The sequence below is a fragment of the Xenopus tropicalis genome, chromosome 7 (genome assembly GCF_000004195.4).
Source record: "Xenopus tropicalis strain Nigerian chromosome 7, UCB_Xtro_10.0, whole genome shotgun sequence".
Taxonomy (NCBI): Eukaryota; Metazoa; Chordata; class Amphibia; order Anura; family Pipidae; genus Xenopus; species Xenopus tropicalis.
In genome coordinates this window covers 16,534,798-16,547,735 of record NC_030683.2, presented here as the reverse complement: position 1 = coordinate 16,547,735, position 12,938 = coordinate 16,534,798, and the positions used below count along the sequence as shown (strand labels likewise).

Genomic DNA, 12,938 nt, shown 5'->3' with positions numbered 1-12,938 from the left:
ACACAGCAGTTACACACAGGCTTATATTTATGCTAAATTCTGCAACGTTTGTCAGTAAATCAGTCCCTAAGTTCTGTTTGAGAACTTGACTTTTCAGCTGGTATCTTGCCGTATCTTGCTGAGACTAAATCCAGCTCATTTGTGTCTGGTCCTTAGTGCAGAAGATGGATTTCAGTTTAGTCGAGGCTCCATGGGATGGGGGCACGTATAATCATTGCCTGCCTCTGCCTCCACTTTCTCCTTCTAGTCTAACAGTTATTATTATTATTAACATTTATTTATAAAGCGCCAACATATCCCGCAGCGCTGTACAAGAAGTGGGTTCCATACTTTGGACATACAGAGTAACATATAAAGCAATCAATAACGGATACAAGAGGTGAAGAGAGTCCTGCCCAAAAGAGCTTACAATCTATTATATAGATGGTTAATATGTAAAATATACTCTGATTAACAGTGCTTAGTGATGTCATTAGTTGTAACCTTAGCCTAGTGATGTCATTTGAGACATATGACACAAGGAAATGTGTGTTGGGGCATTGGCACGCCGGCAGAATGAGGGGGCCTGGAAAGTACCCATGACCCTCCACTTTCCCCCTTGCATTCCCCTATTTCTGACCCCTCCCATGTATTTCCTAGTGCTGGTGTGGGGCCCACAGGCATTCTAATGGGGCCACTGACCCTTGATAATATGTTATAATACACTGCAATGCCTTTTGATTTTTATGTTTTACAAGCACAATTCACAGCTAACCATTTTTCCGGAATATTTCCCATTCCTTATAAGAATAATTCTAAATTACTAAACCAATATGCCTGACACTGGGAGACATTTACAAGTTCCCACGTAAGGCTGAGCACCTGAGTAACATTAGGTATCTCTGCATGTATTTATAGAGTGGTCTAACTCCACTGCATGTAGCCGCACATTACGATAACCAGAAGGTGGCGCTGTTGCTGTTGGATAAAGGAGCCTCTCCACACGGAGCAGCAAAGGTATGGTAACATTAGGGCATTTGTAATATTCACAAATTGCATCTCAATTTGATAGTGGAAGCAATGTCTGACATGGTCTAGTAACCCATAGAAACCAATCAGGGTTTGTTTTTATGTTCTAGCCCACAGCTTTTACAACAGAAGCCTTATGCCTGGTGCTCTAAATATTTTCTCAGTATTTGTACCATGGAGCAAAACAAGATAATATACCCTTTACAGATTACCAGATTAAAGGGGCACTCCACCTAAAACTTAGCTTTTTTTTTTAAAAGTAAACATGAAGCAACTTTGCTATATACATCAATTTAAGAATATGCAGCCTTTTCATGAGTTTAAATGTAATAATTTGGTTTGGAACAGTTCCCTAAGCCCCACCCCCTGTTCCTGTGCACATGTGATGTTAATAAGGAAAGGAACATCCCAGTGCAATGCATTGTGGGTTATGTAGTTCCTGCATGCTGTCTGTAAGCTATGGAGAAGTTGTTACAATTTGTAACATCAGTGTTTTAGTCCCTCCTCCCCTGCCAGATTTTCAAATGATGCAGAAAGAGAAGAACTGTTGCGGGGGAAGGATTAGTTCTCCTTCAACATTTACTGCATTACTGGATGTTGATTGGAGGACATGGCCTCAAATGTCCCAATTTTACTTTCTCTTTCCCTTTTCCTGCTGATGAAAGGGCTTATATTTTGTGGGCGAGGTTCCCGTGTCACATACAATACACATCATTACACGTGATATACCGACCCGTTTCCTGCTGGAACCTTTTATGTTGTGACTAATTAGAGTAAGATTCATATGGCATCAATCAGAGCTAAAAGCTCGGGCGGTGGGCCACAGAGAAGTCATTTTGGTATCTGGAGTATCCGGTGTGACCTTTCCAAGGCGGGGAGTAAATGAGAGCAATGGGGGGGTGTATTAAAAGACAAGTCTTATATATAGAGTGGTGATATCATTAGAGATGCTTGAAAAACAGTTTTAAACAGCTTCATCTTGTTGCAACTTGTTATTGCTCAGTTGTGTGCAACAGTCCCCTCCGTTAGTTCAAATGATTTAAGTGCTAATTTGGCTTTCTGAAGACCCTGCTATGGCACTGTGACCCCAACCTTTACTCCCTGCACCTCTGCATCCTAGAGTTTCAGTATATGGGAGTCTCCTCTTCCTTACTGATTGTATGGCAGGCTGCAGCATTGAACTAAGCTTTAGGCTGATGCCTAACGCAGTGAATCCACCGCCAACAATAGGTGTAACCGCTGGAAAGGCCTACACATCGCTTCCACTTTCCCAGGTCGTGCGAAGTTGCCTGCAGGAGGAAACTTTGTGCGACTTCGGAAAAGCCAAAGAGATGTGTAGGCCTTTCCCCCGGTCAGCGCCAGATTTCTTTTACGGATGCCCAGAGGCCGCTCTCATTCTCCGCCCCAACAGGTCATGGAGGGAACCCAAAGGTAGACTGCAGTCCATAACTAATTTTGTGTCAACGCCAGATTTCATTTACGTGTGCCCAGAGGCCGCCCTCATTCTCAGCCCCCTCCCCATCAGGATTGTGCGCATCCTTGCAACTTGCATACAGAGCACTGGGGACAGGAGGTGTTGAATTTTTCTGGGTGTCCCATCCCCAGTGCTCCATATGGGAGCAAATTTTAAGTTCGGCTGGGCAGCATGCCACAAATCCAGACCTGCCCCCAGTAACTTTTATTGTTGCCGGTGGAAAAGCATTTCGGAGCAAATAGTCCCAGCAGTAGCAGATATCTATCATGGGTGACTAACTCACTCCATGGGCCATCAGCCTTAAGCTTTTGGGTGAAGATACATGGAGCTACTAGTAGCAACTACTTGTCACAGCTCTCTACGTATGGGTATATCGCAGGGTATTTTCTGGTGTTTAGCAGCCATGACAAGTAGCTGCTACTAAGTAGCTCCGTGTGTCTTTATGGGGTCATTAACTGTTGTCCTGGGGGAAGTGCATGGAATTGCTCCACTTAGTGCCCATTGCACTGCCCGTAGGCAGGAGGTACATACAAGGCTTTCCTGAACCTTCCAGCACTTGCTTCTCCCTAGTCTGCACATCTGAATGAAACACAAGCTAGGGGGCATTCCAGGGGGCACCCACTCTCTGCCCACTATGTGTCACTAAATGAAGACAGCTCTATATTGAAAGCAAGGCACAGCTCCTTGTGTTCCATTCTAGAAGCTCTAGGAGCACGTTTTTACAAGGCATAAAAAAAATGTATATTTTTTTGCACCTTGCCCTTTGCTAATGAGGTCTTTTGTCTAACCAACCATGTTAACGGCATGAACAGCCGCAGGGAAAAAAAATTGGTCCCCAACAGTTCATGGAGGGAACCCAAAGGTAGACTGCAGCCCATAACTAATTTTGTGTATAAGGGGAAAGCTAGCGTTTATCCATTTGCATCTGTACATTATTTTCCAACAAAGTATTTCTTCTGGTTATAGAACGGCTACACGCCACTCCATATTGCTGCAAAAAAGAACCAGATGGACATAGCTACAACCTTGCTTGAATATGGAGCAGATGCCAATGCCATTACCAAGCAAGGAATAGCGCCGGTACATCTAGCTGCACAAGAAGGCCATGTAGACATGGTATCCTTGCTCCTCACTCGGAGTGCCAACGTCAATGTCAGCAACAAGGTAGGTAGTACCCTAACTATATTCCAGAGATGGCTGAAAGATTCTGTGCAGCTCTGGGTACCACAGGGATAGTAACATGGCTGCTGTCAAACCTGTAGATCCCAGTTTTCATATAATCTTATATTTCCTGTAACTGTTGGTAACAAAAAATGGCTTGTTGTTTGCAGAGCGGGCTCACCCCTCTTCATCTGGCTGCGCAAGAAGACAGAGTTAGTGTCGCCGAGGTTCTAGCAAATCAGGGGGCTGTTATTGATGGAACAACAAAGGTAACTATTATTGGTTCTACAATAGAATGCAAAATAAGCTGTGAAATTGTGCTGGCTTAAAGTCTGAAAATGCTTCTTGTTATAACATTTGATGCACATTCAGTCTACAGTAGGGCTGTAGTACGTACCAGTGCTAGAGTGGGGCAGCATGGGCCGCAGGTGGCTTACCTAGCAACATCACTAAATAATACAAATTCTAGGCAGCAGAATTCTGAAGACACTAAAGATTACATTTTTATGTTTACACTAGCAGCACATAGGCAGAATCCATATTAGTGTATGCCTGGAATTAAATGGCATAGTGACTCTCAGCATTAAATGGCACAGTAACTTCCATCACCGTTAAATTTCACAGTGACTTCCAACATTATATGGCACAGTGACTGTCACCATTAAATGGCACAGTGACTTCTAACATTAAATTGCAAACTGAGTTCAGTGTTAAATAGAACAGTGACTTCCAGCATTAAATGGCACAGTGACTATCACCATTAAATGGCACAATGAGTTTCAGCATTAAATGGCACAGTGACTATCACTATTAAATGGCACAATGAGTTTCAGCATTAAATGGCACAGTGACTATCACTATTAAATGGCACAGTGAGTTCCAGCATTAAATGGCACAGTGACTATCACCATTAAAAGGCACAGTGAGTTCCAGCATTAAATGGCACAGTGACTCTCAGCATTAAATGGCACAGTAACTATCACTATTAAATGGCACAGTGACTCTCAGCATTAAATGGCACAGTAACTATCACTATTAAATGGCACAGTGACTCTCAGCATTAAATGGCACAGTAACTATCACTATTAAATGGCACAGTGACTCTCAGCATTAAATGGCACAGTAACTATCACTATTAAATGGCACAGTGAGTTCCAGCATTAAATGGCACAGTGACTCTCAGCATTAAATGGCACAGTAACTATCACTATTAAATGGCACAGTGAGTTCCAGCATTAAATGGCACAGTGACTATCACCATTAAAAGGCACAGTGAGTTCCAGCATTAAATGGCACAGTGACTCTCAGCATTAAATGGCACAGTAACTATCACTATTAAATGGCACAGTGACTCTCAGCATTAAATGGCACAGTAACTATCACTATTAAATGGCACAGTGAGTTCCAGCATTAAATGGCACAGTGACTATCACTATTAAATGGCACAGTAACTATCACTATTAAATGGCACAGTGACTCTCAGCATTAAATGGCACAGTAACTATCACTATTAAATGGCACAGTGACTCTCAGCATTAAATGGCACAGTAACTATCACTATTAAATGGCACAGTGAGTTCCAGCATTAAATGGCACAGTAACTATCACCATTAAATAGCACAGTGAGTTCCACCATTAAATGGCACAGTGACTATCACCATTGAATTGTACAGTGAGTTCCAGAATTAAATGGCACAGTGACTCTCAGCATTAAATGGCACAGTAACTATCACTATTAAATGGCACAGTGAGTTCCAGCATTAAATGGCACAGTAACTATCACCATTAAATGGCACAGTGAGTTCCAGCATTAAATGGCACAGTGACTATCACCATTGAATTGTACAGTGAGTTCCAGCACACTAAATGAGAGAAATGGCAGCTTTTGTCTATGGACAAAGAAGGACCTGCTGGAAGTTTATTATGTTATTCTGGGTATTTATGGTAATTCAGATATGCTGTATTTGTGGGGGGGTGCAAGCTGGTAGATAATATCCCAGATACTCTGATTGTGAAAGCTCAAGGATGTGTAAAAAAAGATAATCTGTGTAAAAAAAGATAATCTTAAGTCAAGTTAGAATTCGTGACTTACATCATGTACTGTATATATAGATCAGTGATACATTTCTGTTTGTATTTGTACATGCAAATAATTGGAAATGGTTTTGTTTACTGAAGAGACTGTCATCTTGTTTGTACATTAGCAAACACCACATGGTTACAGCGAGCATATATCTTTTGCTATACAGTGGGGCAGGCCAAGCTGTTAGCAGGTATCTATTGTTCCCATTTGAATATGATAATTTTAGACTATTGATTGAATAGAACTTTGCCAAGGGCAAGGAAACTGTATCAAAGAGCTAGGAGATTAGATGCTGTTAATAATTGAGCAGCAGACACACAGTTCGTCACCATGTAATAACCCCTCCAACCCTGTAAAAATAAACCCATTTCATATTTAAACTGTATTACCTAGTATTGTTAGGATTTCATACAATAGGAAATACCCAGTTCAAAAAGGATATATTTTAATGCTGATGGCTTTGCTTGTAATTCTTCCGCTAGCCTTTGTTATCTGTGTCATTTAAGTCTGTAGTTTGTCATTGTAAATGGAAACAATGGAAAGTTTGGCGCTTGACACGTGCAGATTGAGCCCTGTGTGTTTGTATTACCACTGTTTGTAATAGTGATCAAAATGCCTGCGACTTGCTGTGAGTCCCTTCTCCTTGATAACACTATCTACCCCCCTACCAGTGCCTATTATCTGAAAGCACACATTTATCTCACTAGTGGGCAAAACAAAGTCACTTCAGTTAGTGTGGACCATAGGGTAATTGCACATCTGAGGTTTTGACCACAACTGCCTACCAGTGGACAACCAAATGGACTGTGGCACCTAAACCCTTGCTTGAGCATTTTGAAGCCTATCCCTTCCTGACGCTGCTCTGTGTTAGTTCAGTAAGGTGTTTGAGTGCCGTTAGGAGTTTAAAAGTGCATTATACCTTTCTCTTTTGTTATATGGCAGATGTTTTATACCCCCTTACACGTGGCCAGCCATTATGGAAACATCAAAATGGTAACCTTTCTGCTTCAGCATGGATCTAAAGTGAATGCCAAAACCAAGGTATGTATATTCCTCCTCAGTTCATGTATCCACTGGTGTCACTGTCTGTCGGATAAACTGATTATAGATCACTCTGTTTTGCTTTATAGAACGGATATACACCTCTGCATCAAGCAGCTCAGCAAGGCCATACACATATCATTAATGTTTTGCTTCAACATGGGGCCTCCCCTAATGAAGTTACTGTGGTAAGTTGCATTTTGGGGTCTTAGGTGACATAAATAAGCTGTATCTATATTTTTGTTGAAGTGGTAAGGCGGCCATACACGGGCCGATTGTTCCTTGGACCAATTCAGCAGCTTATCGGCCCGTGTAGGGGCAAGAACGAGGGGCATGCCTGACTGATATCTGGCCTGAAATTGGACAGATATCGATCGGGCAGGTTAAAAGATTTATCAGAACGGGGACTGCATTGGCTCGTTGATGCAGTCCCCGAACCGACTGGCCCATTGCCGCCATTATAATTCAATCATTTGGCCTACATGTACCCCGATATCACCCAACCGTAGGTGGGAATATCGAGTGAAGATCCGGTTGCCACCTCGCCAAGCAAGCGGATCACGTGTATGGGCACCTTTAGCCATCCAAACAGGTGCCAGCTTGCATAGGTTGCTTTATGTGGATACTGAACTACAACTGTGCTGGGCTGGAAAGAAAGTAGCAGCTTCCCCAAGCCTAGTATAACTTTTCATCATCACTGACAGTATCTATGCACTACTGCCCTTGTTTTGCATTTCCATGATACTCTCAGTATGATATTGGGGGGGGGGGGGGGGGTAATTTAGCCTACAGCACTACAGCCTAACCCCAATGGTCACATTTTTTTATACCTCGGTCTTGATTTATGGATATTGATTTAACAGCAAGTGGTGCATCTTGGCTGAAATGTTTGGAGGTTTGGCATACTGGGCATAATTTAAAATAAATGTCTGCTCTAGCAAGCCTTTATACTATATATTATCATTACAATTTCCCTCTGTTTATTACATTTCCATAGAATGGCAATACAGCCCTGGCAATTGCTCGACGCCTTGGATATATCTCTGTTGTTGACACCCTCAAAGTTGTAACAGAGGAAACCTTAACTACAGTTGTAAGTGACTTTATCATTCTTGCTTCTCTTAAAATTAAGTATTGTAAGCCTAAGTAATTATATATATTAATAGTAATCAAGTCTGTCAGATTCTAACCTAAAACCACGGCATTTAGGGACTGCACACATGATATTTATCATTAGGTAAGTAGAGATGTGCAATACAGTTGCAAGTGTTGACCCTATGTGTGCCTTGTAGGGCACTTTGGTATATATACAATTATCCCAGTGGATGCTGGGAGTTGTGTAGTATTCAATGGGCCTGCAATTGCCTTTCCCCGTTGTGGATAGACGCTTTTATTATAAGGGATAATGTACCCCCTACTGTAAATGATAAGGATATTAGCAGTCACTGAGGGGTTCTGTGCCCATATAAAGGCACAAGGCTGCAGGCTGAGTTATACAGGGAACTCTGAGTATCACTCATGTATTATAAGGGATAATGTACCCCCTACTGTAAATGATAAGGATATTGGAAGTCACTGGGGGGTTCTGTGTCCATATAAAGGCACAAGGCTGCAGGCTGAGTTATACAGGGAAATCTGAGTATCACTCATGTATTATAAGGGATAATGTACCCCCTACTGTAAATGATAAGGATATTGGAAGTCACTGGGGGGTTCTGTGTCCATATAAAGGCACAAGGCTGCAGGCATGAGTATCACTCATGTATTATAAGGGATAATGTACCCCATACTGTAAATTATAATTCAGTGACTTCTAATAAATATATTAGAAGTCACAGAATAACTTTGCTGCCAGCCATTATTTCTATAATTTTTCTAAAGGGAATTTAAAGCATTAGCAGTTGGTTGCACAACTTTGTGACATCATAGCAGTCTCCTTAATTGCTATTCTTTGAACGTATTATTAGACTTTCTTACAAATCCTTTAATTGGTCACGGTATCTTTTCAACAGCAAAGTAATATCCAGTTTAAACCAATAAAAGCTCAGTGATCATCAAATCCCTGACTGCCCCAGAGCTGCACCATAAAAAAAAATATATTTTGTTGATACAAATGTAGCTGGAATCTCCCCAAAAAGCATAGATGATAATCACATTGCAGAGAACATATTCCATTTTCCCATAAAATTGTATGTGGGGTTGTAGTTCCTTGGATGCAAGCATCCCATCTCTGCAGTCATTGCTTTCTGGTTTGGCCCTTAGTGCCCAACATCTAACATGGGAAGGATTTTGTTTTCCTTTTTCCAGCAGCTGGTGACTGAGAAACATAAAATGAATGTTCCGGAAACGATGAATGAAGTTCTGGACATGTCGGATGATGAAGGTATATGGAGTTAACACACTTCCTTCCTAGTGATTACCTAAATGTTGGCTGGAGAGGATTTACTTTTGTTTATGCCACATAATGTTTTGTAAAAAATTCACAAGTTATGGTTGAATGCTAAAAGAATAACCAATAGGAGACAGAGTTAGCAGATTTGGTTTGATTGGGTGTATTAATAAAAGCATGATCTAATCACATTTGGGACCTGCATGTTATGGACCGCCTCCTTGTGGCCCTAAAGGTGGCCATACACGGGCCGATTCTGGCTGCTGATATCGGTCCCTTAGAATAATCAGGCCGTGTAGGGACACTAATGACGGGCCTGCCTGACCGATATCTGGCCTGAAATTGGGCAGATATCGATTGGGCAGGTTAAAAAATTTAGTCGGATCGGGGACCGCATCGGCTCATTGATGTGGTCCCCGAACCGACTTTGCCTATACCCGTCGTTCTAATTCGGTCGTTTGGCCCCAGGGTGAGCGGATCTGAAGGTGTATGGCCACCTTAACAGATGGGCTTTTTCCAACTTGACTGATCTGTATCTGATTAAGCCCCCAAAGATGTACCTTCTGTGGCTTCCATAACCAAGAAGTATACTGAGTTTTATGAGTTTCGTGTTATAAAAAGTCAACCGTTTGCTAAAAAATGACAGTTCTGTTGTGCCTATGTTCTCTCCAACTTCTGTCCATTTAAACTGTGCAGTTCATAGAGCCAATGTCCCAGAAATAGTGAGCGACGCAGAATATATGTCAGATGGTGACGAAGGTAAAGAAGAGTCTTTCTGTCAGTAAATACAACTAATAGTTCCATGGTAACTTTGAGCTCTGAGGTACAAGGGAAAAGCCCTAGGGTCATGGAGGCATAGGTGTAGGGCTCAGTGACATCTGGTCATGCCACCGCCTATAATCTAATAAGTTTTTGCAAATTTTGCTCCACTTTAACCCATAACAACCAATGAAATGGTCTGCTGAGTGGTTGCAAAACATACTACATCTGTGCAAACTTTGACCCTGTAATTAATTACCCCATCAGTTGAAGCAGGACACAATGACATATATAAATAGCATTATTGGCTGCTGATATATAAGGTGTTAAATAACCAAGCACATCTTGATCTCGGCTGCCGAGAGATCCTGTGACTGTTGACACAAGCGCAGGTTTGGAGCAGTTGTTTGGGGGTAGTTATTCAAACAAGGGTCTTATTGGCTGCCCAATGAAAATGTCATTCATATGACTTGAAATGCCTACCACCATGCCCCAAAACTGTGCACTTTTGGACTGAAAATTTCCAATGATGAGCAGTGACCACTAATGACAGGCAGTTTCCATTCATGTCGATGACAGATGGCAGGGAGGGGTACCAAGCACTTCATATGCCTTAAAAGAAGTTACAATTCTAGAAAAAAAAAATCCTTGTAATTGGCACATGACGGGAATGATAAAATAATTTTACTGAGGATGAAGACTTAAGCCTCTAGCTTGTATTTTAGAGCTCCAAGTTCCATTCTTTGCATAACAGAGTCTAATTTCTCTTACAGTCTAAACATGTGCCTTATTGTCTCCAATTAAATAAATTAACTGAGTTTCTAATCCTAACTGCGCAGCCATTGAATTCCCTCGCTCCTATCCATCCCATCACAATGGGTCCTGTTATTACCCAACATCGCTGGGATCCCGCAGAACAAATTTCTCTATGTACAGTTGCCAGTCTTCCTGGAAAGGGATATTACCATCCTTTATTTAGAATATCCTATTCCATGAAACACTAAGCCAGCAAGGGGCAGCTTCACAATAGCCCAACTGTTTCAGAACTACAACTCCCAGCATGCATGGCTGCCAATAGTGTATGGGGGAGGTGATACCAGAACTGCAGCAGTATCTGGGTGCTTATAGAGGTGTCTCAGGATTTCTTATGGCAGCCATGCTAGCATGTCTAAAGCAGCTTTGGTGTGTGCTGGGACATTAGTTACCTATTGTACTTCTTTAGTTGTATGGCCTTGTACCAAAAAAATAGCGGGGGATCTCTCTGCTGGTGTGTTCTGTTACTAATATATCAAATAGCATTATTTATTATTCAAGTGACACCCTCCCCTCACAGTACCTCTGATTTTTTAATTCATACAGGAGAATGTAATTGACTATAATGACTTCACTGTGTAGTAAGAACGTGAAATTCCTGATTTAAATCTGTCTTGGATTAGTGTTGCACCTTTAGGCTTGCTGCACCCAGTTTGGGTTCCCACGCCAACATTTGGAACAATCAAGAGATAATTGTTGGGGCAGGATATCCCTTGCCAGTACCGCTGGTTAAAGACCCCAGTTGGATTGGTGTGGGAGCCTTGACCATCCTGGTCTTCTGAATGTCTGTACAGGCATGTCTAGCTGAGGGCTGTATGTTTTTTAAGAAGACACACAGAGCTACCAGTAGCAGCTACTTTTTTATGGCTACTAAACACCAGAAAATACCCTGCCACAGAGAATACTGAGAAAAGCTTTTGCTAAAACACACGTAGAGACTGTTATCAGTAAATGATCAGCATTGTCTATTTTAGTAACCACGACTTTGTCGCAGGCGACTAATCTCCCCGCAAAGCCATCCCACTGGCTAGTGGTGGAAAGCTCGTCGCATGACTTCAGTAATCCAAAGCCGCACAAAGTATCCTCCTGCAGCCAACTGTGCGTGACTTAGGAAATCAAAGCGATGCAAGGGGCTTTCCACTGCTGCTAGAAAGCCTTTTCGGAGCAGTTTGTTGCCAGCGATAGCAGAGACCTATCACGGGCGACTGAACACTTAGGGTGAAGACACATGGTGCTACTTAGTAGCAGCTTCTTTTCACAGCTACTAAATGCCAGAAAATACTTTGCCATAGACAATATTGAGAATTGCCTCTGCTTGAACACACCAGTAAAGACAGTTATTAGTAAACGATCAGCATTGTCTGTTTTGTAGCCGTAACAAGTAGCTGCTATTATTTCCTCTGCCCCTCCTACCCTGTCTCACCTTCAGCTCCTCGTATGGTAATAACATTTCCCCTGTCTCACCTCCACCCCCTATTTTTCATAGGTACTTCACTTATATTCCTGTGCTGTCCCATGTTCCTTATAAAAAACATAATATAAGCTACCTGTTATAGGCCACGGTTTTTACAGTTCCTTCCACATAGCCATTACCTATTTGGCCTCACTCTGTAATCCGTTCATTGGCTCGATCTTGGTGTACAAATAAACATATATATATATCCTAGCCATGACCCTAGACAGGACATAGAAAATCACTGCTGCCATTTGTTTCTATTGTGTTGCCAAAGAGCAATCATTTACATTACAAATAAGAATGCACTTAAGCGAACAGTTTATTTGTCCCCCACACAGCGCCGATAAAAGGAACAATAGGGGGAAAGGTGACACTGATTCAAGTACTGATAACACTGTAGGCAGATAGGTATCTAGTGTTCAACTCTCTCCCTATATATGCAGGTAGCAGTGACTCCAGGGGCCTCTCCCAGGGCCCAGTGAGGAATGAGACTCCTGATATTAGAACGTAAATTACCGGTGGGATGGCATACGCGGTGCTGCAATTTTCGGAAATCACTGAAGTTGCCTCGAGAGGGAACTTCGGCGATCGTGCCGCTGCATATGCCATCCCACTGGCGATTTACATCTTCGCCGGTGGGAAGTCATATCAGGGAGATTAGTCGCCCGCAACAAGGGAGATATGTCGCGGGCGACTAATCTCCCCCGTGTGCCAGAGCCCTTAAGAGGAGAATGTGCAAGATTATGGGTTGTGT

General features: G+C 42.2%; 1 protein-coding gene across 24 annotated transcripts in view; it reads left to right on the top strand.

Moving 5' to 3' along the window:
• ank3 (ankyrin 3, node of Ranvier (ankyrin G)) overlaps positions 1 to 12,938 on the top strand; it is a 244,965-nt gene that overhangs the window by 155,819 nt on the left and 76,208 nt on the right. For 7 of the 24 annotated variants that reach the window (XM_031905285.1, XM_031905304.1, XM_012967688.3 and 4 more), the window contains exons 16-23: positions 898 to 996; positions 3,449 to 3,646; positions 3,814 to 3,912; positions 6,669 to 6,767; positions 6,857 to 6,955; positions 7,765 to 7,860; positions 9,078 to 9,150; positions 9,853 to 9,915. In XM_031905285.1, coding sequence (XP_031761145.1) covers positions 898 to 996; positions 3,449 to 3,646; positions 3,814 to 3,912; positions 6,669 to 6,767; positions 6,857 to 6,955; positions 7,765 to 7,860; positions 9,078 to 9,150; positions 9,853 to 9,915 — 826 coding nt within the window. Of the gene's footprint in view, positions 1 to 897; positions 997 to 3,448; positions 3,647 to 3,813; positions 3,913 to 6,668; positions 6,768 to 6,856; positions 6,956 to 7,764; positions 7,861 to 9,074; positions 9,151 to 9,852; positions 9,916 to 12,938 lie in introns of all 24 variants that reach the window. The other 17 variants (XM_031905297.1, XM_031905294.1, XM_031905289.1 and 14 more) reach the window with 4 other exon arrangements.